Below are 27,395 nucleotides of genomic sequence, written 5' to 3' on the forward strand. Positions count from 1 at the left end.
CTTTGATAGCACAGAAGATGGTACTGGGTGAAAGCACATGGGTATCAACAACTCCTGAGTTGAAAAGTGTTTCAGAAGAGTCTGATTCTAAAAGAAAGCACTGTGCCATATTTTATTGGTATATTTTTTTTAGTGGAACATAAAATAATGGTAATTCTTAATAATCGATGGCACTTAGGTGAAATACAGTATTAAACATTTAATCAATGACAGACACATAATATCTTCTGAAAGCTCTGCAAGTAAATCAGTCAATGCTAAACAATAGCTATATCTTTAGTTTTTCCTTGGAAAGAACCTTAAAAGGAAAAAAAAAAAAAAACAACAAAACAAAACAGAGATAGCCTAATTGAAGGTTGCAGGCAAGCCACTTCTAGTTTACCAATTATTTTTATATTGACATGTTAGCACAGACTAGTTTTTATTTCAATTTATTCATGTTAAAACACAAAACTGACAAATCATTTCTCTAATTATTATTAGACTTTGACATAAAGACATTTCACATGCATGCTTACAGCAAAGTAGGAACACATAACTTGAGATTCCAGCCAATTTTTATTTTCTTGAAGCTGTTTGTCATCTGTAAATTTTCTCATTTTCTATCCTTCAGGCTCCTTCCTGCTGCCTACCTTTGGTCAATTATTGCTTCTCAGTATCATCACCAGCACAAGGACAAAAAATATGAAATAGTAAAATCAGTCCATCTGGTAATTTAATAGTTCTATTAAAGGGATTAAGAAAAGGATATAAATAATGTCCAAAATGAACTTATAGGATTATCAATGAATCTCAATTATTCCTACCATCTGCCCCACACAGATATTTGCGTTTTGTGTATGTGTATGCTTTTGTATGGACGGAACTTTAGGGAAAAATTTTAAGATATAGGAACACATGGGGGTGCCCAGGTGGCTCAGTTGTTAAGCATCTGCCTTGGCTCAGGTCATGATCCCAGGATCCTGGGATTGAGCCCCGCATTGGGGCTCCCTGCTCAGCGGGAAGCCTGCTTTTCCCTCTCCCACTCCCCCTGCTTGTGTTCCCTCTCTTGCTGTCTCTCTCCCTGTCAAATAAATAAATAAAATCTTAAAAAAGATATAGAAACATATGTCCAAGTTTATAAGGTAAAATAACACATATACACTTTGAGTTTTATTTTGGTAAGAGCAATAAATGAGACAGATTTTTATCATCAATTTCAGAGCTATTTGCATCTAATTATTTATTAATTAGATAATCACAGTATTTTAGGAATTGATTTTATCAGAATTTGTGAGAGATGGATTTCTTTCCAAAAAAGTATTTCTACAGTATTCTTACAGTGCTCTGAAGACCTTGTAGTATGCTGATTTTTTTTTTTTTTAAGATTTTATTTATTTATTCATGAGAGACAGAGAGAGAGAGAGGCAGAGGGAGAAGCAGGCTCCCAAGGAGCAGAGAGCCCGATGCGGGACTAGATCCCAGGACCCTGGGATCATGACTGAGCCGAAGGCAGACGCTTAACCATCTGAGCCACCCAGGCGCCCGTAGTATGCTGTTTTTATCAGTTCATCAGAATAGGACTACTATGCTCAAAGAGAGAACTGCCAATAAACACTTAGAATAGTACTGAAACCAAAGCCCAAAAAGAAGATGGAAAAACTCTAAAGGTATGTTTAGAAAATTATTCAAAACTACTACAGTACTGGGGCGCCTGGGTGGCTCAGTCGTTAAGCGTCTGCCTTCGGCTCAGGTCATGGTCCCAGGGTCCTGGGATCGAGCCCCGCATCGGGCTCCCTGCTCCGCGGGAAGCCTGCTTCTCCCTCTCCCACTCCCCCTGCTTGTGTTCCCTCTCTCGCTGTGTCTCTCTTTGTCAAATAAATAAAATCTTAAAAAAAAAAAAAAACTACTATAGTACTATATGAACACAGCAGTGCTCCACAAATCCATCTTTAATAAAAAAGAAAATTAAAATAGTGCTAAACATCAAAAAAATCCCTTTTCTGAGCTCACAGCCTTGAAATATTCTTTCACCAAAATGGATGATTTGTATTTTTGTGTTATTAATATTATGCTACAACAATTATGTTAACATAATTTTCATTGATTCACTTCAAAGAAACAAATAAAAATCTATAGAAATTCTTCTTTTTGTAGTCTTGCTCAATCAAGAATGGCAAGGTGTAGGATATTTAAGATGTCTCTAAATCAGACTGTTTTGCATTTAAAGTAATTTCTAGAAAAATTTGCTCCCTGTAAGTTATCATGTCTTCTACATCTTTGTAGACAAGCATTTCTTCAATGGACAACAGTTTATAGTTATTCAGGCTGAATGCTGATTTGTTCTGTATAGCATTTAACATTTTTAGGGATATTGTAACTGAATCACTCAAAGAAGAACAAACTGGGAAAATACGAGCATTCCACAAACTCAAACATGTCTTGTTTCCAGAGAACAGTTCCTCTGTAACTTGCAGATTCCAAATATCTAAGCATGACAGGAAACAGACTCCAAAGAATTGAAGTAACTTTATATCTGACAATGTTTTAACGTTCTTTTTCAAGTTGTCTTGCACTCCAAATGCCATAGTTGAATACTTTAAGAGTCCATTCATCTTCAAGCTTAAGGAACACACAAAAGAATATGCAGGCAGGACAGCTGTTGCTATGATATGACAACCACTAATAATGCAGTTTTCCCCAACTGAAACATCGGGCCCCAATCTGGAATACTCCACAACTGAGCCAGTTGCCACAGAACATCTTGAATCCAGTATACTTTGAATGATACAGGATGTATTACCAGAGCATTCTGGTACTGCAGAAAAGATGCTAAAAGCTATGGACTGTAAGCCAAGCTCTGACTTCAAACTGCTATCTGAAGTAAAATGAAACAAATATTCTTCAGTTGTTCCAATGTGATAAAATTTGGAGTTATTAAGAACAACAACATTTAATGAGGTTCCTTTAAGAAGATGAAATATTCTCTGCCTAATGTCTATCAAGTCTGCCTCTTCTTTAGTGACATTTGATGTGTTTCTGGTGTACTCCACAGTTGCTCCAGGTCCCAAAGCTTGCAGAAAGTCTCCATAGGCATCTATTTCACAGTTCAATGTGCCTATTTTCTCAAAAAAAGCAAGTAACTTTTTTGCTGACTTATGATCCATATAAAACAAGCTGTCTGTGTAGACATACTCAGAGTCTAACTTAAGACAGGGAGTGTCACCCCTAGCAAAGTCCTGTTGAGAAATATTTCCAGGTCTATATACAGCATCAAATTGATGCATCTTTTCTATGCTGGGCTTATGAAGGAAACGATGGCAAGACCTGTATTCAAGGTCTCTATATTCTAAACCATTAAAAGGTTCTAAGACAAATACTCCATGTGTGGTACCAACAGTCAAACTCGAAGGATGAGCTAAAGCAGTAAAGCCAGGTTTGTCAAATTTAATAAACTCACATTCTCCAATACTATAAAGTTCAATATCATCTGCACAGGTAACCAGAATCCCAGGATTCATATGTGAGGGGAAATCAATGTACATGGCTAGTTTTAATTCCAACATCTGATAAATGGGGTTACCAAAAGGTAATGCAGTGAAAATTTTGCCCAGAGCACTTGCATTTGGAAGGCGTTGGCTGTAACCACCTATATAAAATTAAACAAAATAACTGTTTTAAAATGTTTATAAGTCTCTAAGATTTTAAAAACCCAGGGGCATCAGTCACAATGCAAAATATCTCTAAAGATATTTAATATATATAATACAGTACTGTAAAACTCAGGAAAAAATAGTAAATTCCAGGTTACAAATTCAAGAGCAATTCTCCTGTAGTGATTTGATATAATGCAACGTTAGATTAGGAAAGAATTCTATTATATTTTAGAGGCTGTGAATTGTTTTGAATCAATTGTACAACCAGTAAAAAGAACCACAGGCTAAAAAATGATCTTATATCTATATTTTAAACAATAAATGGAAATTGCAACAATGTTTTAAATCCTACATTAAGAATCCACTTCATAGTAAGGAAAAAAGTCACAAAAAACTAAAATACCAATTCCAAAATATAATTATTAAACAGTAATTTCCAGATGCAGTGTTTTTCCTCAAATTATTACATACACTCAAAGGAAGTAACGGTGCATTTACTAAAAAGCGTTTTAAAATTTATACTTGTTTTTAATTTAAACAGGCTTTTTCCCTCTGAGTCTTAAGACTTTTTAAAAATTCCTTGAAAAGCATGTTCTCTTAAGTACATTAAATAGTTTACATCATTGGGCGCCTGGGTGGCTCAGTTGGTTAAGCGACTGCCTTCGGCTCAGGTCATGATCCTGGAGTCCCTGGATCGAGTCCCGCATCGGGCTCCCTGCTCAGCAGGGAGTCTGCTTCTCCCTCTGACCCTCCCCCCTCTCATGCTCTCTATCTCATTCTCTCTCTCAAATAAATAAAATCTTTAAAAAAAAAATAGTTTATATCATTTTTATGTAACTAATTATATTGAAAAGCAGCATTAGATAGTAGAAAGAGTCAGACAAAAACAGGTTCAAACTCTGGTTCACCACTTTTCAGTTGTTTATCTTTGGATTTACTCCAAATTAGCAAATGTAGAATACTTGCTTTATTGTGTTTTATGTAAAGCACCTGTACACAGTATGTTGTTCAACAAATGAGAGCTAGTACTTTCTACTTTTTTCCTTTTTCAAAGACTAGCCAACACTTAAGTGTAGCATTGTAAGAATTACCTTTTTTTAACTATGTATTTTCGTAGTGTCTAACTTAGTTTTTACTAAATTGGTAATAAATAATATTGGTTTTGGAATGAGCTATAAATTTGAATTTTTCTACTTTTTTAGAGTTAGTGTTAAAATCAGAACTTGGATGCTTTACTTGATACCGTCTTTATAAAGAATCATTGTTCTGTATATAAATCATAAGAAATAAAAAGTGCCTTGGAAGCCATGTAGATGAGTGGCTCTAAAACACCTGTCCCTGAACTAGTGCCAGTCCATAATAACATTTTTATCAGCTCCAGTACATACAGAAAAATAACAGAGGTTTGCATATAACCCAAATTTTCATCCAACTACGTTTACTGAATTAAGAAAACTACCCTTCATTCTGAGATTATTTCTTTCCCACTTTTCTGCTTTAAAATGTCCTCCTCTAATTTTCCCTCTTACATACTTTCTCGTTCTCTCCATGTTTTGTCACCACCCTTTCTTTTGTTTTTAAACTCTTTTAAGGATTGTAAACTTTTGTCACTAATAATCAAATAAAAATTCATGGTAGAAGGTTTTTGGCAAAAGTCTGGGAATCCCAGTGCTAAGTCAGCCTCTCCCCTACAATAATAATCCCTTTTCAAGCATTATCAAGAAATATTCATTATTTTGATGAGTTCTATTTTAGGAAAATAATTTTCTATATACATACTAAAAACAATATCCATGAAAAGTTGATGATGTATGTGATCTATAATTTTAAAGATACATTTGTGAAAAAACATGCTGCTTACAACTTTCAAATATCAAGAAAAGCATGAAATATTTGTTTTCAAAGCAGAGTAACTTCAAAGACAAAAATTAAAAAAAGGAGAAGGAAGTATTTGCAAGGTAGAAAAAAGTCCCTAAGGTATCAAAGGTAAAATGTAAATTAGTGAAAAGAAAATGTATAACTTTACCAGAATGAATTAATAGGATGGTAAAAGAATTCCATTTATCTCCATATAGCTTTTCTAAACATCGAAGGGCACAAAGTGTGGATCCTCCATTTCCTTAAAAATAAAAGTTAAAAAACACAATTAATTTCATAGAAACCTACTGAAAATTGGTAATTACGGTAAAATTAGGTGTTATTAACTTTGAAGACAGGGCCTTTGGCTACAATTAACTAGGCAGAGGGCAAAGGTATGGGCAAAAGAATCACATTAAACACACGTTCCATAGCATTTAAATAAATAAACAATTAGCAATGGAACCCAGAGATCAGCACTTGGTAATCAATGATGAGCATTATAATTTCCTGAAAATAATAATAAAGAAGTGATAAATTAGACAATTTGCAACACAAGAAGACAGTACGTATACACATTCATTTGGAATTACAAACTGAAAAACCCATTAAAATAATTCTCTCACATGACAAAACCAAATATTTGAGTTAGATTTAAAAAGATCTTAAATATAACTACACTTACCAGTTACCTTGGGCAAGTTATTTAACTCCCTGTGCCTCAGATTCTCATCTATATGATAGGAATCATAAAAGTACTGACTGTACCATTATGAGGATTAAAACACAGGTTAATTAGATCAATGCCAATGTCAGATATAGATACCCTGTATGGTATCAAGGGGCTTCAGCTTTAAGTATCACATAGAATGTGGCCCCCAGAAAAATAGCATGTATTTTTATTTGCAATGGAAGGTCAAAGGCAAAGTTGACTTAAACTGGGTTTTTAAAGTACGTATCTATGATACTCAGGCCATTAGATTGTGCTCTTTTGTCTTCTGCATTGTGGTTCCAAGAAGCCAAGTTTATGTGTGTGTGTGTGTATGTATTTTTTTTTTTTTTTTTTTTGCTGATTTGCAATCTTCGTGTAAATTTGAACTATGGAGCTGGGAGGGTCCTTAAGAGCCCTACCGATGAAGTCCAAAAGAATATTCACCATCTAAGTAAGTTTGTTAAAATTAATAAAATTATTTTAAATAACATTCTGCAAGTTTTTCATGGTAAGCACAATGTGTAAGAACAGAATGTTATGCCTTTTATCGTTCTTAAAGAAATTGTAAATTTACATTAAATTTTTAAAGTTTGGAAAGACTATCGAAAGAAAGATACAGAGCTCATAAATTGTGAGCCATAGGAAAGCTTTTCTTCAGTGATCGTTATGCCCAGAACCTATGATTTAAATCTGACCATATAGAGAGTACCAATTTTGGCTCCAGCAGGATCAACAAAAACATGATATTGAACTCCAAGGGGTAGCTCCTTTTTTTTCAGCTTTTCTGACAGCTGTTGCTTATAAGCAAGTTCCTGTTTTTCATCAGCTGCTGTTATTGCAACAATGTCCCAGAATTCTCCAGCTACCACAGGTTTGCCTACGGAAAAAGCAGGGAAATAAGTATCAGAAATCTCTAGCTGTTACAGGTTTACCTATTTGGAAAGAAAAAAAAAAAAAAAAAGATTATCTTCCTAAATCTATCTTCTCAGAATTAGGGGATAATTAGTGCCTAGCTAGTATAATTCAAACTAGTTCTATTGAAGATTGTTCACAAATTTTGCATTTTTTTCTCTTTTAGATTACTTGTTCCTTTTATGGTTTACAGTTCATTTATTCACATATTCTGAAAGTTGTTACGTTTCTTAAGAGAAGTACTTTTGCCTTGCTACAAATTTACCTTGATTCTTAAATAACAAGAGACAAAAAGAGTATGAATCTTCAGCTGTGAAAATCAATTTTTATATATCAGGACCCACTTAGTGTTTGTTGGCTAAGTTCAATTCAACCCAAAGATCCATTCCTACAATGTTGCTGTTTTTTCAATTTAGGTACTTTATTTTTTATTACCTTAAGATAAGCCATGCATGGGTTAGCCTGGTGATGGGTATTAAAGAGGGCACATATTGAACGGAGCACTGGGTATTATAAGCAAACAATGAATTACGGGAGCACTGGGTGTTATATGCAAACAATGAATTATGGAACACTACATCAAAAACTAATGATGTAATGTATGGGGATTAACATAACATAATAAAATTAAAAAAAAAAATAAAGACAGGCTGAACTCAAAAAAAAAAAAAAAAAAAAAAAGATGAGCCATGCAAGTTTACAAAGGCTTTGAAGTATGATCTAAAATTCTGGGTAACAGAAAAGGTCCCAACTCCTTGATGAACTCATTAAAACAAACAAACAAAACACCACCAACAAAAAAAACAGACTGAGTTTTTGGTAGACGTTGAAAACTCTTCTTTATTGGTAAACAAGATGAATAAGGATTCTTATTAATTAACAAACAGGATTTGTCAAAATCTAATAGTCCTGAACATCTTACTGTCTTCCAAGTATTATTTCCTGTATTTTTAATGCAGTAACTTCATCAAAAATATGACTAATTTTATTAGATAATTGTACAAGGAATGACAAATGGCAGTCTTTAATTTTTTTTTTGATACAAACTACCCCTTTTAAATTTTAACCTGTAATTCCTTCATGTCTTGTTTTTTACTCAGTCTGCATTCACAGTATGGAACAAATTGGTGAAGTAGTAAGGGGATTGTAGAAGGCTAAAATCAGGTATGTATTGGTCAAAGCACTTAGATCATTTAGATTAATTTTAAATAACTATTGCTAATGAGCTAACCAAATGCTTAACTTGGATTTATAGCTTCACTAGTCAGATTAATACTTTTTTCCTTCTTCCTTCCCTCTTATTTTATAATAATTATTATTTCCTTCTCTCTTATTTTAAACATATATATGTTACTAGGAATAAAGTCAAAGAAATAAAGTAACAACATAACGTAAAGAAGGACAGTGACAGAACAACAACAAAAAAAAATCAAGAGGAGTATTAACTACGGCAGGGCCTGTGTCCTAAACCCGAAGGTGAGAAGCAGACAGGAAGGGACAGTCCAGCAAATTTCCCGGAACGCAAAGCACCGTCCCTGTCCACGGCCGGGGATAGCTGGGGTGCCCTTTTTGCTACCTCTCAGCTCTGAAAACCTCCGCAATTTTCGCTGGGTGGCTTCTCGCAGAGCTACGCCTAAGGGTGCAACTGCAGCAGCCATAGCAACACCGTCCCCGAAACCAGCAACAGGCCTTCCACGTATCCGCCGCCGAGCACCGCACGCATGCGCCCCCGAATGTAACCCGTTCCTGGGTCCTGTTTCGCCTCTGTCCCTCCCTTTACGTGCGTCACTCACGTAACCACGCCCCCGAAGCTCCGGCCTGCCGGGAGAAAACCTTGCGGAACTGAGTCCGGAGTCTGGCCTCGTTTCCCTAGCAACCGACTCCGGAGCAGATGAACAGCTAGCGATTTGTCGGACTGTGCCGGGTGTGGGCCGTTTGTTCCTAACGCAAGGCCTTGTAGACCCGTTGACCCGGTGAGTGGTTCGGGTTCGGCGATAAAATTGCTAGAACTGACCCGCTAAGAAGACGAAACTACAACTTAGCTTCCAGCTTTCTCTCGAAAGGTGGTTCGTCCTTTCTAACGCGCGGTTTGTTTCAGCCAGGAGCAGTTCCCAAAGACCTCTTGCCAGTTAATTCCTCCCCCAGGGTCGTCCCCTGAAGACATCTGCTCCAAGCCTAGGTCCAGATATATAGTCTGAACATTCAAAATCTGTATTCTCTTCAGGAACCTTAGGTTTGTGGCTTCTTTGCCCTTGCAGTTCTTAGTAAGTGAGCCTCTCCACCCCTCAGTTTTGAGTTCACTTCAGAGGATTTTGTAAATTGTATATAATTCAGTCTGTGACTAGTCCCTTAACATTTGTGGTATTGGGTTTATTCACTGGCATTCTTTTATATGTGCAGACTGATCAAACACTTTAAATAACATTACTGGGAATAGGTCAGACCTATTAGGTGTATTTTTGGTAGGTATCTATGAGTATTTCTCTTGTAAAGCACAAGTTTATAATGAGTTTTACAGATTAATCTGTTCATCTTTACATATGTTCTGAATCAGAATAATGACTTAGTGAAGGTCTCACAATCAGTAGTAGAGAAGACTTAAGCACTATTTTTCAATCCCAAACCCACAAATCATCTACCACACCGTGCATTTTGATTTATTTTAGGTACCTGTCTTCATCAAACTCTTCATCAGAGCCATAGGCAGGCATTCAGGGCTCTAAAATGCAAGTTCTTCCCATGAACTTATTATTTTTGTTTGTTTGTTTTTTTACTAAAGACTTGGCTCTGCATTTAATTCTGTATTTAAAGAGAAATCATTTGGGTAAAAAGGGAGATTAGTTTTTCATAGTTTCATCATTTAAAAGTTTTTTGTTGTTGTTAAAAACAAAACATTAAGAACACTTAGAAGATACAGAAAGCTTGAGTGAGGTGAGAGCAAAAGGGAGTGAGCAATACAGGTCAGAGAGGTGACAAAGGCTAAAGAAGGGATTTTGGCTTTTTGTCCTAAGTGAAACAAAGCCACTGCAGAGTTTTGATGTGACTTGCCTTGTGTCTAAAAAGATCGCTCAGAAATGTGCAAGTAGACTGTAGTGGAGGGTGGGGCAAGGATAGAGTTGGTGGAGACTTGGCCATGATAGTAACAGTCGGGATGCTGAGAAATTGACTAGATTCTGGACATACTTTTAAAGGCACAGTCAATACAATTTTGCTAATGGTATGACTATGGAATGTTAGAGAATGAGAGAAATCAAGATTGACCCCCTGAAGGATAGAATGGCCATCAATTGAGATGGGAAAGGCAATGGATGGGGAATGTTGGTAGTAGAGAGAGTCCACAATTTTGGTTTGGGACATGTGGAATATATGGATGTAGACAGATGTGTGTGTATGCACTACAAATGTAATGAAGTTTGTGTGTGTGTGTATGTGTCTGTAGGCATTATACATATGAGTCCAGAGTTCATGAGTGAGATCTGGGCTAGAGAGGTAACTTTAGGAATCCTCAGCATACAGATGGAGTTATTTTTATTTTATTTTATTTTATTTTTGAAAGTTTTTATTTTAATTCCAGTTGGTTATCATATAGTGTAATATTAGATTCTGGTGTACATAAATGTAGTGATTCAACACTTCGTAGAATACCTGGTGCTCATAACAAGTGCACTCCTTAATCCCCACCACCTATTTAGCCCATCCCCCACCCACCTCCCCTCTGGTAACCATCAGTGTGTTCTCTATAGCTAAAAGTCTGTTTCTTGGTTTGCCTCTCTGTTCCTCCCCAACCCCCCCAATTTGCTCATTTGTTTTGTTTCTTAAATTCTACGTATGAGTGAAGTCATATGATAGTTGTCATTCTCTGACTGCCTTATTTCGCTTAGCATTATACTCTAGCTCTCTCCACACCATTTCATTCTTTTTTTATGGCTGGGTAATATTCCATTGTGTGTACAAAATCTTCCCCACCCCCTCAGATCTAGGATTAGGATTTGGTTTAGGACCAGAATAATGGTTAGGGTTAGGGTTGGGGTTAGGGACGGTGCAAGTGTATGTGCCTACTATGCTGTGGTTCAGAGACCTCTCCAGAGGGATAACTTTAGGTTTAGAGTTATGGCTAGGGGTTAGATGGGGTTAATTTTAAACTACAAAACTAGATGAGATCCTAGGGGAAGAAAGGTTAATAAAGCTTATAAGCTCAAAAATTGTGCATACTAACAAGGTAAGCAATGAAAAAGTGACCAAATAAAGTTTTGGATAGTGATAAGAACAGTGAAGGGACTAAAACAGAGTGATGTAATAGACTCTATTATATAGAGTATTAAATACAGCATTTCTTGGACCTGGGAAGGATTGCCATAGAAATTGATATTATTTTTTTCTGATATGATTATTCATATAAAATGTGCTGGAAGTAAATATACCACATTATCAGCTATGGTTTTTGTTCTTCCCTCTTTTCTGTTCTTCTCAAATGTTCATTAATATTAATTTTTAAGTAAAAATGAAAAAATATTGAATACTATGTGAGTGGAAGTAAATTTCCTTGGAAGTTGATTGTAGGGGGTAAAAAAGTCTAGGGATTTAAGTTTATGTTTAATATAATCATTTGCTGAATAGTTATAAGCTACAGTAACCAGAATAAAATATACCAACACAGCTAAGTAGTAAAATCATTAATTCTGTATAAGTAAAACATGATGGAAATGATGTATTTAATCATGGATTCCACATTTCAAAAGGAACATCAGACAAACTGAACTATAATAAATTGAAAAATGATATTCTGTAGAGGCATTTGGGCTTTTTTTTCTGTGGGTGGAGAGTAGAGAGTATCTGAAGAAGTTCCATAAAGAAGAGTGAGATAGATTTTTAAAAGAACTTTACAGAGGCGTAATTTATATACAATTAACTTAACCTGTTGTAAGTGAACAATTTAATGATTTTTAGTAAGTTTATTGAGTTGTTCAACCACTACCCCAATAAGATGCGTGTGTTTGTTTATAGTTAATGACAGGTTGCTTTTATTACTATGGATATAACCATGACTGTTGTGTGGAAGTTGTAGAGAAGCACATTAAATTTGTTTCCAAACATTTTTTTTTCCTTCTTCACAGGAAGACAATGAAGCCAAATGAAGAGGGTCCTAGAGCATGGATTATGATGCTCATGGTGCTAGGGCTCTGATCTTTTCCATTTCTTTTGCTTTCTCTCTCTGTTCAACTACTGTTCCTCCTCCTACTCTTTCTGACATGTAGTGTAAGCAAAAACATCTTTTTATTGTTCCCTTCATTTGAATTTGTTTATTCAACTAGCTTGTTCTCAGCTTATTTCTTTAATATATTTTTTTTTCCTTGTTGAAGGAACCCTCACTCTTCTCACCCTTCTGGAGAGCTAAGGACAACTTTTTCCCTCTAACTTCTATTTGATGTCCTCCCTTAGTATTTTTTAAGACTTTATTATTTAGAGTAGTTTTAGGGTCACAGCAAAATTAGAAGAAAGTACAGAGATTTCCAGTATATCCCCACATATACCCACATATGTATAGCCTACCTCATCAATATCCCCTGCCAAAGTGGTACACTGGTTATGGTTGATGAACCTACATTGACACTTCATAATCACCCAAAGTCCATAGTTTACCTTACATTTCATTCTTGGTGTTGTATATTCAATGAGTTTGGACAAAGTAAGATGACATGTATCACTTGTTAATAATATTGAGAATTTCACTGCCTAAAAATTTTCTGTGTTCTGCCTGTTCATTCACCCCATGAACTCTGCAACCACTAATCTTTTTACTATCTCCGTATTTCTGTTTTTTCTATTATGTCATATAGTTAGAATCCTTCACTATGTAGCCTTTTCAGATTGGTCTCTTTGACTTAGTAATATGCATTTAAAGTATACCATGTCTTTTCATAGCTTGATAACCTATTTCTTTTTAGTGGAGTAATAGTCCATTGTCTGAATATGCCACACTTTATCCAGTCACCTACTGAAGGACATCTTGGGTGCTCCCAAATTTTGACAATTATGAGTAAAGTTGTTATGAACATCCATGTGCAGGTTTTTCTGTAGAAATAAGTATTCAACTCCTTTGGATAAATACCAACAAGTGCAATTACTGGATCTGATGATAAGGTATATTTAGTTTTATAAGATACAGCCAAACCATCTTCCAAACTTGCTGTACTATTTTGCATTCCTACCAGCAACGAATGATAGTTTCTTTTGTTCCTCGTCCTTGCCACAGTTGGTAGTGTCCATGTTCAGGATTTTGGTCATTCTAATAGGTGTGTAATGATACCTGATTGTTGTTTTAATATGCCACCTGTATGTCTTCTTTGGTGAAGTTTCTGTTAAGGTCTTTGGCCCATGTTTTAATCTGGTTGTTCATTTCCATATTGTTCCATAGTTTTAAGTGTTCTTTGTATATTTTGGATAAAAGTCTTTTTTCAGATTTGTCTTTTGTAAATATTTTCTCCAAGTCTGTGGCTTGTTTTCTCATTCATTTGACATTACTTTTGCAAATTATATGTCTTTAATTTTAATGAAGTATAGGTTATAAAATATTTCTTTCATGGGTTATGACTTTTTTGTTATTATACCTAAGGTCACCTAGATTTTCTTCTAGGAGTTTTAAAGTTTTGTGTTTTAATTTGGATCATTGATCCACTTTGAATTAATTTTTCTGAAGGTGTAAAGTGTATGTCTAGATTCATGTTTTTTTTGTTTGTTTTTGCCTGTGGATGTCCAATTTTTTCAGCACCATTTGTTGAAAGTATTGTATTGTGTTCTTTGTCAAAGATCAGTTGACTATATTTCTATTTATGGACTCTATCCTGTTCCAGTGATCTGTCTGTTGTTTTGATAATGCTACACAGTCTTGACAACTATAGCTTTATAGTAAGTCTAAAAGTCTGGTAGTTTCATGCCTCCAACTTTGTTCTTCTTCAATAGTGTGTTAGATATTGTGGGTTTTTTCCTCTTTTATCAACTTTAAAATCAGTTTGTTGATAGTGATAAAATAATTTGCTGAGATTTTGAATGAGATTGCACTGAATTTATTATAGAGCAAGTTGGGAGGAACTGACATCTTGATACTGAGTCTTCCTATCCAGGCTATCAATGCACATGAAGTCTCTCTCCATTTATTTAGTTCTTTGATTTTGCTCATCAGCGGTTTGTTGTTTTCCTTCTATAGATCTTGTACATATTTTGTTACATTTATACCTAAATATTTCATTTTGGGAGGTGCTAATGTAAACACTATTGTGTTTTTAGCTTGTTCATTGCTGGTATATAGGAAAATGTTTGGCTTTTGTGTATGAACCTTGTGTCTGCAACCTGTTATAATCACTTATTTGTTCCAGGGTTTAGTGGGGGTTTTTTGTTTGTTTTGTTTTTTATTGATTCTTTTGGATTTTCTTTTTTTAAATATTTCATTTATTTATTTGAGGAGAAAGTGAGAGAGAGAATGAGCATGAGTGGGGTGGGGTAGGGACAGAGGAAGAGGGAGAAGCCGACTCTCCCCTGAGTAGGGAGCTGGGCTTTGATACTAGGATCCTGAGATCATGACCTGAGCCTAAGGCAGATGCTTAACCGACTGAGCCACTCAGGTGCCCTCTTTTGGATTTTCTATGTAGATGATCATGCCATCTGTGAACAAACACAGTTTTATTTCCTCCTTCCCAATCTGTATATATTTTTAAATTTCCTTGCCCTGTTTTATTGAAATAGCTAAGACTTTCAGTAGGATGTTAAAAAGCAGTGATGAGCTGGGTCATCCTTGCGTTGGACCTGATCTTAGTGGGGAAGCTTCTAATTTCTTACCATTAAGTGTGATGTTAGCTACAGAATTTTTTTTTTTTTATTATAAGCATATTTTTTTTCCATTTTTTAATTCTTATGTTAATCCCCATACATTACAACATTAGTTTTAGATGAAGTGTTCCATGATTCATTGTTTGTGCATAACACCCAGTGCTCCATGCAGAATGTGCCCTCCTCAATACCCACCACCAGGCTAACCCATCCTCCCACCCCCCTCCCCTCTAGAACCCTGTTTGTTTTTCAGAGTCCATCGTCTCTCATGGTTCGTCTACCCCTCCTATTTCCCCCGCTTCATTCTTCCCCTCCCGCTACCTTCTTCTTCTTCTTTTTTTTTTCCTTAACATATATTGCATTATTTGTTTCAGAGGTACAGATCTGAGATTCAACAGTCTTGCACAATTCACAGCGCTTACCAGAGCACATACCCTCCCCAGTGTCTATCACCCAGTCCCCCCATCCCTCCCACCCCAACCCCCACTCCAACAACACTCAGTTTGTTTCCTGCGATTAAGAATTCCTCATATCAGTGAGATCATATTTTTATAGATACTTTTATCAAGTTGAAGTTCTCTATTCGTAGATTACTGAGAATTTTTGTCATGAATAGAGTTGGATTTGATCAAATGAATTTTCTGTATCTGTTGAAATGATCATGTGATTTTTCTTTTTTTTAGCCTGTTAATGTGATGGATTACACTAATTGGTTTGTGAATGTTGAACCAGACTTGCATACCTGGGAAAAATCCCACTTGGTAGATTCTTTTTATCCATTGTTGGATTCAATTTACTAAATTTTTTTTTCAGGATTTTTGCATCTGTTTTCAGGAGAAACATTGGTCTGTTCTTTTCCTTTCTTGTAATGTCTTTGGCCATAGTGTTAGGATAAAGCTGGCCTCATAGAATGAGTTAGGTTTTGCTTCTACAAAGCAAATCCCCTGAAAGGGATTGTAGGGAATTGGTATAATTTCTCCTGTAAGTTTTGGTAGCATTCCTCAGTGAACTCATATGGGTCTGGTGCTTTCTATTTTGAAAGGTTATTAGTTATTGACTCAATTTCTTTATAAATATCTGTCTATTCAGATTGTCTATTGGTTCTTGTGTGAATCTTGGCAGATTGTGTCTTTCAAGGAATTCGTCCATTTCCTCTAGGATATCAAACTTTTGTGCATGGAACTGTTCATAGTATTTCTTTATTATATTTCTAAAGTCCATGGGACTATAGTATTGTCCTCTCTTTAATTTCTGATATTAATAATTTGTGTTCTCTCTCTTTTCTTTGCCTGGCTAGCGGTTTATCAATATTGATCTTTCCAAAGAACCGGCTTTTGGTTTTATGGATTTTCTGTATTGATTTTCTGTTTTCAGTTTCATTGATTTCTCCTGTAATTTTTATTATTTCTTTACTTATGCTTACTTTGGATTTGATTTGCTCTTTTTTTTTCTAGTTTCCTAGGGTGGAGGTTTAGATTATTGCTTTTAGATTTTTCTTCTTTTATAATATATGCACTCAATGCTGTAAATTTCCCTCTAAGCACTGCTTTTGCTACATCCCACAAATTTTGATAAGTTGTATTTTTATTTTCACTTAGTTTAAAATATTTTTAAATTTCTCTTGAGATCTTTGGCCCATGTGTTACTTAGAAATGTGTTGTTTAATATCCACATATTTGGGGGTATTCTAGCTATCTTTGTTATTGATGTGTAGTTTAATTCTGTTGTAATCCAGGGCAGATGTTATATAATTTCTGTTCTTTTAAATCTGTTAAGTTGTATTTTAGGCCCAGAATGTGGCCTATCTTGGTAAATATTTATATGAGCTTTTGATGAATATACATTCAGTGGTTGTTGGATAAAGTAGTCTGTAGATGTCAATTATATCCTGTTGATTAATGGTGGTGTTGTGTTTAACTGTGTTCTTACTGATTTTCTGTCTGTTAGATCTGTTCATTTTCTGATAGTGGGGTTGAAGTCTCCAACTGTGATAGTGGATTCATCTGTTTCTTGCAATTCTATCAATTTTGCTTCACTTCCCTTAGGTGCATAAACTTTATCAGTTGGTATGTTTTTTTGGAGAAATGACCCTATTCTTATTATGTAATGCCATTTTTTTTTTTTTTTTGACAGGGAAAGAAAGAGAAAGAGTGAGCCCAAGTAGGGGGTAGTGGGAGAGGGAGAAGCAGGCTCCTTCATGCACAGGGAGCCTGATGTGGGGCTCCATCCCAGGACCCTGGGATCAGGACCTGAGCTGAAGGCAGATGTTTAACCAACTGAGCCACCAGGTGTCCCTGTTATGCCATTCTTTATCCTGATAACTTCTCTTGCTTTGGACTGCTCTGTTTAAAGTTAATATAGCTACTCCTGCTTTCTTTTGATTGGTGTCTGCATGGTATATCTTTCTCTATCACTTTATATGTCTTTACCTTTAAAGTGGGTTTCTTGTGGACAACATATAATTGGATTTTTTTTTTTTTTTTAAGATTTTTTTATTTATTTGCAAGAGAGAGAATGAGAGACAGAGAGCATGAGAGGGAGGAGGGTCAGAGGGAGAAGCAGACTCCCTGCCGAGCAGGGAGCCCGATGCGGGACTCGATCCAGGGACTCCAGGATCATGACCTGAGCCGAAGGCAGTCGCTTAACCAACTGAGCCACCTGGGCGCCCTAATTGGATTTTTTTTTAATATCATCTGATAATCTCTCTTAATTGGTTCATTTGGACCTTGACATTCATAATGATTATTGATATATTTGGATTAATATTTGCGATATCCATTGTTGTTTTGTATTTGTTGCCATTATTCTTTGTTTTTATTGTCTGTCTTTCACTCTTTTTATGTCTTTTGTGGTTTTAAACGAACATTGTATATAATTCCATTTTCTTTCCTTTCATAGCATTTTTTTTTTTTTAAATTTTACTTATTTATTTGACAGAGAAAGACACACAGAGAGAGGGAACACAAGCAGGGGGAGTGGGAGAGCGAGAAGCAGGCTTCCCGCCAAGCAGGGAGCCCAATGCGGGACTGGATCCCAGGACCCTGGGATCATGACCTGAGCAGAAGGTGGACGCTTAATGACTGAGCCACCCAGGCACCCTTCCTTTCATAGCATATTGGTTATGGTTCTTATTTTACCATTTTTAGTTGGTTGCTCAAAAGTTTGCAATACACATTTATAACTAATTCAGTTCCATTTTCAAATAACACTCTACCCCTTCCCAGGTAGTGTAAGTATAATTAGAAAATTAGAAAATTTTATTATAATTATAATAAAATTATAATTAGAGAATAAACCTAATTCTTTTTTTCTCTTATGTATTTGGTGCTTTAATTTCACTTACATGTAAACATTCATGTATGTATGACATATGCATAAACTTAGATAATTGCTTATATCATTTGCTATTACTATTTTGACAAACTTTTATGTGTTAGATCAATTAAGAATAAGAAAAATTAAAAAATTTTATTTTATGTACACTATTTCTTTCCCAATGATCTTCCTTGCTTTCTATAGATCTGAGTTTCTGAACTATATTATATTCCTTTTCTCTAAAGAACTTCTTTTAACATTTCTTGTAAGGTAGGTCTACTGGCAACAAATTTCCTCAATGTTTGTCTATGAAAGTGTTTCTCCTTCATTTTGAAAGATAATTTCACAGGGTACAGAATTCTAGGTTGGTGGGTTTTCCTTTTTCTCTCTTTAATATTTAAAACTTTAAATATTTTATTCCATTCTCTTCTTGCTTACATGATTTCTTAAGAGGTGTTGATTTCTATGCAGATATTTTTCTAGATTTTTTAAATTAGCTTTTATTGTTTTATATCCATCTTCTGGCTCATCACCCTTTAGTTTTTTCAAGCTTATAGTTTTACAGTCGACAAGCATGGAATAAAATTAAAGTTGAAAACTGGTGTTTTCACAAAAGCTTTTTAAAAATTTTTGAACAGGAATATACAGCCTTCTAAATTTTAAAACGCAAATACATGAAAAGGACAGAAATTAAGATGTCTTGATTACAAGTGCATCTTTGATTCATTGTTCCAAATGACTTTTTATGTTATATGAAATATGTGGACTATACCATCAAAATGTAATGTTTTAAGGAATCAGTGTTTTTTTATCTAAACTTACAAACCAACTAGATTCCATTTTCATTTGCCAGGAGATATATAATATTCTAATTGTTTATTAGAACTCTTCTCCTTAATTTTTAAAGTGCATTTTATGTGTGATGTAAAATCATGGTAAGTCTTCATCAAAACAGTATTGACTCAATGAATTATTTGACCAAATAAAAAGTATTTCTTAAAAAAATAATTGCAGTGTTTATGATGGGCTTAAATATACCGCAGATATTCTAAACTAAAAGTAGTTTGCAACCACAATAGATATAAAATATTCCTAGTTATATTTCCTACAGTTAGATTTTTGAAAAATAAACCTTTATTTTCCCCTTTTTTCATGATTTTATTTAATTTGCAGAATCTTAGCAAAGTTTGTGGTAATTCTGGAGTCTAGTGTCCAGAATTCAACCTACGTAATAATGCCATAACTAATACTTACAAAATAAGTTACTATAACATAGATCACCAAACCAAATATTAAATTTTAATATACTCTTTACTTAAAATAATAATGTATTTGTATACCTATCATCTAAAATTCCAGTGACTGAGTGTGATGCCCAGAGGTCAATGACACAGCAAAACATTTTTTTGAAAATATCTTAAAAATATTTGTTAAATATCCATTTGAAAAGGAATTAAACATACAGAACGTTTACTTTTCAATATTTAATTTAGATATTCATTAATTATAACCTCATTTAGTTACCCTTCATGTGTTTGCCACTGATTTTTTTAAATGAAAAAAGTTGAGAATAAAGATGAGACTTATAGTTGATGTACATTATAGTTTATAAAGACATGGTTTTTATAGTGTGATTAAAAATAAATTATAATTTTAAAATCACTACTTTAGTCGATACAAACTAGGTTTACTGACAATGATATTGATTTCTTTTGAACTACAGGACTTCTTTGAAGTTGCAGTTGGAGTCCTGATGCTTTATGTAATGTGTTGCTATACTTAAATTTGCCTTTTGAACATTATATTATTATTTGAACTTGATGATATACACATTTATATGTGTATTTTACAAAGTAATTGTAAAATTATCAAAAATCTAAAAGGAACAAAAGTGCCTGGATTCCTCATTGTCATATTTAAAATTGGCAGTACTTGGTACACGGGCTTTTAAGTATGTATACTGAAAACCAATTGCAGTGGTTTTCAGGTTCCCTTGGTGGTGTAATCATCTGGCCCCATAGCTGCAGAGATAAGATTCAAGAGGTAGACTAATGGGGCCTGATAATTTGTGTTATTCTAGTTATACTGGTGTGCAATAAAGAATAAGAAATAAAATTAAATATTGCATGAGAATCTTCAAACTGGGCTACGTAACAGACTATTTAATTGAATAGTTCGAATAACTGAAAAATACCTTGCATTCTGAATGTAGAATGCTAGTTCTTAAAAAAATGGAAATATAGTGTAGTACATTTAATCTTATAACTTACTATATATTAATCTTTCCTTTGGATAGCAATAACTTGATCTCATATAATAGTGTTCTACCCTAGAATGTTTTTTAATATTAAGGTTGTTTATATGTTGGCAAATAAATACTATCAATGGAAATGAATATTGATGCAATAGAGAACACAAATATAAATGATCCTACTTTAATATGAGAAAGACTGATTTTAAGATTATTTTAAAATTCATATCACCAACTAAAAAATATCAGTTGAGAATGGCTTAAAAATTAAACTCTATAACACAGATTGGGGCACCTGGGTGGCTCAGTCCTTAAGTGTCTGCCTTCGGCTCAGGTCATGATCCTGGGGTCCTGGGATCAAGCCTAGCATAGGGCTCCCTGCTCCGCGGGAGCCTGCTTCTCCCTCTCCCACTCCCCCTGCTTGTGTTCCCCCTCTTTCTGTGTCTCTCTCTCTCAAATAAATAAATAAAATCTTTTTAAAAAACCAACAAAGATCAGTTAATAGAAACCAAAAATATGTTTGCAGGCACCTGGGATGAGATTCAGTATTTAAGCATTTCATTAACTCTGAATGACCTAGCAGATAAGGAAGAAATATATTTTGTAGGAACCACAGAGTTTTTGGAGACACTTTTTTCCCCTCTCACTTAAGACCTGAAAAACAAGTAAAGAGTTGGTTGTTTTTCATTGTAAAAGACCCTTCATATGATCTGGTTAAAGTTAACATTTATAGAATTTCTAGATATTTATAGAGAGTTATGGGATGAGATAATGACAAAATTCTCCCATCCCCAAATATTTGAGAATATAATCAAGGATTATAATAATTTTTTATAAATGTACTTACTGAAAATATATTTATTACTGATTTATTTTTCTTCTGCCTACTTTGGATTTGATTTGCTCTTCTTGATTTAGTTTCCCAAGATGGAAACTTAAATTATTGATTTTATATCTTCTTTTCTAATATGTGAATTTAATGCTGTAGATTAAGCACTGCTTTCACTGCAACCCACAAATTTTGATAAGGTGCATTTTCATTTAGCTTAAAATATTTTTAAATTTATCTTTGAGCCATATGTTATTTAGAAATACATTGTTTAATCTCCCTGTATTTTGATACTTTCCAGCTATCTTTCTTTTATTGATATCTAGTTTAATTCCACTGTGTTCTGAGACAGACATTGTATGCTTTCTGTTCTTTTAAATTTGTTAAGGTATGTTTTATGGCCGAGATTATGTTCTATCTTGGCAAATATTCCATTTAAATTTGAGAAGAATGTATAATCTTCTGTTGTTGGATGAAGTAGTAGTGTCAATTATCCAGTTGACGAATGGTATTGTGGACTTAAACTATGTCCTTACTGATTTTCTGCCTGCTGGATCTATCTATTTCTGATAGAGGGATGTTGAAGTTTCTAAATCCAATAGTGGATTCATCCATGTCTCCTTTTCATTTCTTTCAGTTTTGCCTCAGGTGTTAATGCTGTTTTTAGACACATGCACAATAAGGATTGTTATGTCTTCTTATAGAATTGTCTCTTTATCATTTTGTAATACCCCACTTTATGCCTGATAATTTTCCTTGCTTTGAAATCTGCTCTGTCTGAACTATTAAGGCTTCTCTAGCTTTCTTTTGATTAGTGTTAGCACGGTATATCTTTCTCCATTACTTAACTTTTTTTTTTTTTACCTTCTTTAATGTGTGCCACAGAAGAATGAATATTTTTAATTGAAAATTAATTCATGTACCATAAAACTCACCCCTTTAAACTGTACAATTCAGTGAAAATATTTCTTTTTTTTAGTGAAAAATATTTCTAAACAAAAACAATGACTTAGTTATTTATCAACAGCTTTTCATGTTGTTAACTATTCTACAATATCAGTTTTAATGCTTTCATAGTATTCTATTGACTATATTAAATAGTTAATTACACTGTTTAAGATATTAAGGATTTTCTGGTATTAAGTGATATCTATATACACTTTTTTTCATATCCATCATTTTTATTATACTTTTTAATTGGGGTATAATTGACATAATATCATATTTGCTCCAGATATACAACATAATGATTAGTATTTGTATATATTGTGAAATGATCAGCACAGTAAGTCTAGTTAACATCCCTCACCATGTGTAGTTACAAAAATTATTTTTCATGTGATGAGAACTTTTAAGATGTACTCTCTAGCAACTCTCAAATATGCAATACAATATTATTAACCAAAGGCATCAGGCTGTGCATTACCTCCTCATGACCTATTTATTTTATAACTGAAAATTGGTACTGTTTGACTCCTTGTCCTCTTTTGCCAACCCCTACCCCTGCCTCTCTGTATCACCAATCTGTTTGTATCTATGAGCTTGATTTTTTTTGTTGTTTTGTTTTTGTCTTCGAATTCCACATATGAGTGAGATCATTCAGCATTTGTCTTTCTTTGTCTGATTTATTTCACTTGGTGTAATGCCCTCAGGGTCCATCTATGTTGTTGCAAATAGCAGGATTTCATTCTTTCTTATGGCTGAATAATGTTCCATTTTATGTATATACCACATTTTCTTTATCCATTTATCTGTCAGTGGACACTTAGACTGCTTACATGCCTTGGCTATTGTAAATGATGCTAGAATGAATATGAGGGGTACATACATTTTTTTGAGTCCGTATTTTCCTTGTCTTCAGATAAATATTGAGAAGTAGATTGTTGTATCATATGGTAGTTTTATTTTTATTTTTCTGAAGAACCTCCATACTGTTTTCCACAGTGATTGTACCAATTTACATTCCCATTAACAGTGCATAAGGGTTCCCTTTCCTCCACATCCTTGCAAACACTTGTTATTTCCTGTCCTTTGGACAGTGGCCATTCTAGCAGGTGTGACGTGATATCTCATTGTGTTTTTTTTTTTTTGAAACAGTTTATTGAAATTTATTGTGAAATGTTGTGGCTGTCTACACTGGCTAATTCTTAAGAAGAAACTCATTTCAGAAATTCCTGGATTCAGCCTATTCTGATTCATTGTGGGTTTGATTTGTATTTCTTTGATGATTATTGATAGCATCTCTTCATGTACCATATTGGCCATCTGGATGACTTCTTTAGGAAATGTCTATTCAGATTCACTGCCTGTTTTTTAATTGGATTTTATTTTGGTATTGAGTTTATGAGTTCTTTATATATTTTGGATATTATCCCCTTATTACATATATGATTTGCAAATATTTTCTTCCATTCAGTAGCTTGTATTTTCTTTAGTTTGATGTATTTTTACCTGATGTATTTTTGCTTTTGTGTCCTTTGCTTTTTGTGTCAAAACCAAAAATCACCACCAAGGCTCTTGTAAAGAGTGTATCTTCTATGTTTTCTTTTAGGAGTTTTAGGTTTTAAATTCAAGTCTTTAATCTATTTTGAGTTAATTTTTGTGTATACTATAAGATAGTGGTCCAGTTTTATTCTTTTGCATGTTGCTGTCCAGTTTTCCCAACACAATTTATTGAGGAAACTTTCCTTTCCCTGTTGTATATTCTTGGCTCTTATGTTATAAATCAATTGACCATCTATGTGTGGGTTTATTTCTGGTCTCTCTATTCTGTTGCATTTAACTACATTTTTTTATGCCAATGCCATACTGTTTGATTACTATAGCTTTGTAATGCAGTTTTAAATTAAGGAGCATAATGCCTCCAGCTTTGTTCTTTCTCAAGATTGCTTTGGCTATTTAGGGTTTTTGTGGTTTTATACAAATTTAGGATTGTTTGTTATATTTATGTAAAAAATGCCATTGAAAATTAGCTAGGAATTGCACTGCATATGTAGATTGCTTTGGGTAGTATGGGAATTTAACAATGTTAATTCCATTTCATGAGCATGGAATAGCTTTCCATTTATTTGTCTCTTCAATTTAATTAATTAATTAATTAATTAATTTCAGTGTATGGGTCTTTTCCTTCCATTGCTAAATTATTCCTAGGTATTTTATTCTTTTTGACACAATTGTAAATAAGACTGTTTTATTAAATTCTCTTTCTGATAGTTGATTATTAGTGTAGAGGAACACAACAGATTTTTTTTTGGTTTTGTTTCCAGCAACTATACTGAATTCCTTTATTCAGAGAGTTTTTTGTGTGTGTGTGTGTGGGGGGTCTCTAGGGTTTTCTGTATATAGTATGTTATCTGCAAATAGTGACAGATTTACTTCTTCTTTCCAATTCAGATGCTTTTTATTTCTTTTTCTTGCCTAATTGCTCTCTGGACTTCTAATACTATGTTGAATAAAAGTGGTGAGAGTGGGCATCCTTGTCTTGTTCCTGATCTTAGAGGAAAAGCTTTAGCTTTTACTGTTGTGTATGATGTTATCTGTGGGTTTGTCATATGTGGCCTTTATTATGTTGTTATTTTCCATCTGTACTCTTTGTTAAAATACTCAGTTTATCATAAATTAATGTTGAATTTTGTCAGGTGCTTTTGCTCTAGCTGTCAAGATGATCATACGATTTTTATCCTTCATTTTGTTAATGTGGTGTATTGAACTGTGGATTTTGATCTATCCTTTATTACCAGGCATAAATCCCACTTCATTATGGTGTATGATCCTTTTAATGCATTGTTGGACTTGATTTGCTTATATCTTGTAGAGGATTTTTGCATCTGTGTTCATCAGGGATACTGGTCTATGACTTTTTTTTTTGTAGTGTCCTTTTCTTTTTCTTTTTCTTTTTTTTTTAAAGATTTTATTTATTTATTTGAGAGAGAGAGCACATGAGAAGGGGGGGGTCAGAGGGAGAAGCAGACTCCCTGCTGAGCGGGGAGCCCAATGCAGGACTCGATCCTGGGACTCCAGGATCATGACCTGAGCCGAAGGCAGTCGCTTAACCAACTGAGCCAGCCAGGCACCCTGTAGTATCCTTTTCTAATTTTGGTATCAGGATAATGCTTACCACATAATATGAGTTTGGAAATGTTTTCTCCTCTCCTTTTTTAGAAGAGTATAGGAAGGATTGGTATTAATTGTTTGAATATTTGGTAGAATTCACCTCTGTCACTTTACTTTTAATTTACATATGTCTGTACATTTAAAGTACAATTCCCAGACAACATATAGTTGACATGTTTTTTTGATCCACTCTTTGATCCACGATGTCTTTGTGTTGGTGCTTTGACCATTGATGTTTAAAGCAATTATTTCTATAGTTGGATTAATATCTACTATATGTGTTACTGTTTTCTATTCATTGCTCTTGTTTTTGTTCCAATTTTAGCCTTCAACTCTTTTCTGCCTTTTGTGGTTTAATTGAGCATTGTAAATGATTTTTCATTTTCTATCTTATCTCAGCATATTTATTTTCTTTTTTTTTTCATTTTTTTATTAGTTGCCCTTTTGAGATTGTAATAACTCAGGTCCACTCTCAAATAACATATACTACTTCACGTGTGGTGTAAATATCTTTTAGGAACAAGATATTTCTAATTCCTCCCTCTTGTTCTTACATCATTGCTGCCATTCATTTTATTTATATGCATATATAAATATACATATATATACACAGATAATCAAATACAGTTTTGCCATTAGTATTTGAGCAAACTGTTACCCATTAGATAAACTAAGAACAGGAAGAATAAAAGCTTTTTATTTTATCTTCACTTGTTTCTTCCCCACTACTCTTCCTTTCTTTATGTAGATCTGAGTTTCTGAACTATATTATTTTCTTTCTAACAAACTACTTTTAACATTTCTTGCAAGGCAGGTCTATTGGCAACAAATTCCCTCAATTTTTGTTTGTCTGAGAGTCTTTATTTTTAATCCACTTTTTAAAAGACAATTTCACAGGGCATAGATTTTTATATTAGTAAGTTATTTTTTCTTGGTAGTAAATATTTCACTCCATCTTCTCCTTGCTTGAATGGTTTCTTAGGAGAAGTTGGATATAATCCTGACTTTTGCTCCTCTGTGGGTAAGGTGTTTCCCCACTGGTGTTTTGTTCTGTTTTGTTGTTTTTTGTTTTTTGCCTTAATCCTGTTTGATGTTTTCTGAGCTTCTTGTATCAGAGGGTTGGTGTCTGACATTAATTTGCAGAAATTCTTCCATCATTACTATTTTAAATATTTCTTCTTTTTCTATATCACTTTCATCTCATTTTGGTATTTCTATTACGTATATGTTATACTTTTTGTAGTTGTCTCACAGTTCTGGAATATCCTGTTCAGCTTTTCTCAGTGATTTTTTTTTCTCTTTGATTTTTGGTTTGGAAAGTTTCTATTAACATATTCCCAAGCTCAGAGATGCTTTCCTTAGGCATGTCTAGTCTACTAAAGAGGCCATCAAAGGTATTAATAATTTCTGTTACAGTGGTTTGGATCTCTAACATTTCTTTTGATTCTTTTTAAAAATTTTTATCTTTCTTTTTACACTGTCTTTTCTTGTTTGTTGTCTATTTTTTCCTTCAGAGTCCTTAGCATATTAATCATAGTTGTTTTAAATTCTCAGTCTGATAATTCCAACATCCCTGTAGTATCTGAATCTGGTCTTATGCTTGCTGTATGCTGTCTTTTAGTATGCCGTGTAATTTTTTTTTATTGAAAGCCAGACATCATGTAATGGTGAAAAGAACTCCAGTAAAATAGTGTGTGGTGTGGTGGTAGGTGTGGATAGGTCTCAGTTCCTGTGAGGCTGTGCTTCCTAGGCTGTGAATTTCACAAGGATTTCTTGGCCTTCCTACATCTTAGGTGGGACAAGATGGCCTGAGTGGGCTGGGATTGTGTATTTCCTTTCTCCCAAATGGAAGGCTTGATAGAGATATAGTTGGATATTTCCCTACTTCCCTGTCAGTTAGGCTCTGGTAAAACTTCAGTTGTTTATTGTGTGTTAAATATATTCTCT

At 34.1% G+C, this 27,395-nt stretch overlaps 2 protein-coding genes across 2 annotated transcripts in view; one reads left to right on the forward strand and one right to left on the reverse strand.

Moving 5' to 3' along the window:
* Positions 1 to 1,894: 1,894 nt before the first annotated feature.
* On the reverse strand, positions 1,895 to 8,854 carry FPGT (fucose-1-phosphate guanylyltransferase). Its single transcript, XM_035018273.1, has 4 exons — positions 8,693 to 8,854; positions 6,914 to 7,081; positions 5,662 to 5,754; positions 1,895 to 3,628 (listed from the first exon to the last, which is right to left on the reverse strand). The coding sequence occupies exons 1-4, from the start codon at positions 8,772 to 8,774 to the stop codon at positions 2,172 to 2,174; spliced, it is 1,800 nt and encodes a 599-aa protein (XP_034874164.1). The 5' UTR covers positions 8,775 to 8,854; the 3' UTR covers positions 1,895 to 2,171.
* A 102-nt stretch (positions 8,855 to 8,956) lies between these two features.
* The window catches only part of LRRIQ3 (leucine rich repeats and IQ motif containing 3), a 191,969-nt gene continuing 173,530 nt past the window's right edge, over positions 8,957 to 27,395 (forward strand). The window contains exon 1 of the mRNA XM_035018272.1: positions 8,957 to 9,089. The gene's annotated coding sequence lies outside the window, so the exon portion shown is untranslated. The remainder of the gene's footprint in view (positions 9,090 to 27,395) is intronic.

Source organism: Mirounga leonina, unplaced genomic scaffold (genome assembly GCF_011800145.1).
Source record: "Mirounga leonina isolate KUSES-001 unplaced genomic scaffold, KU_Mleo_1.0 Mir_173, whole genome shotgun sequence".
Classification (NCBI taxonomy): domain Eukaryota; kingdom Metazoa; phylum Chordata; class Mammalia; order Carnivora; family Phocidae; genus Mirounga; species Mirounga leonina.

Bases quoted from the DNA above. Each gene is read 5' to 3' on its own strand.
- FPGT (XM_035018273.1), bottom strand. From the start codon at position 8,774: ATGGCTGCTGCAGTTGCACCCTTAGGCGTAGCTCTGCGAGAAGCCACC. The intron at 7,082-8,692 runs GTAGCAAAAAGG...CTTTTTCCGTAG, and splicing joins GAGGTTTTCAGAGCTGAGAG to GCAAACCTGTGGTAGCTGGA. The intron at 3,629-5,661 runs GTAAAGTTATAC...AATTTTATATAG, and splicing joins CATCCTATTAATTCATTCTG to GTGGTTACAGCCAACGCCTT.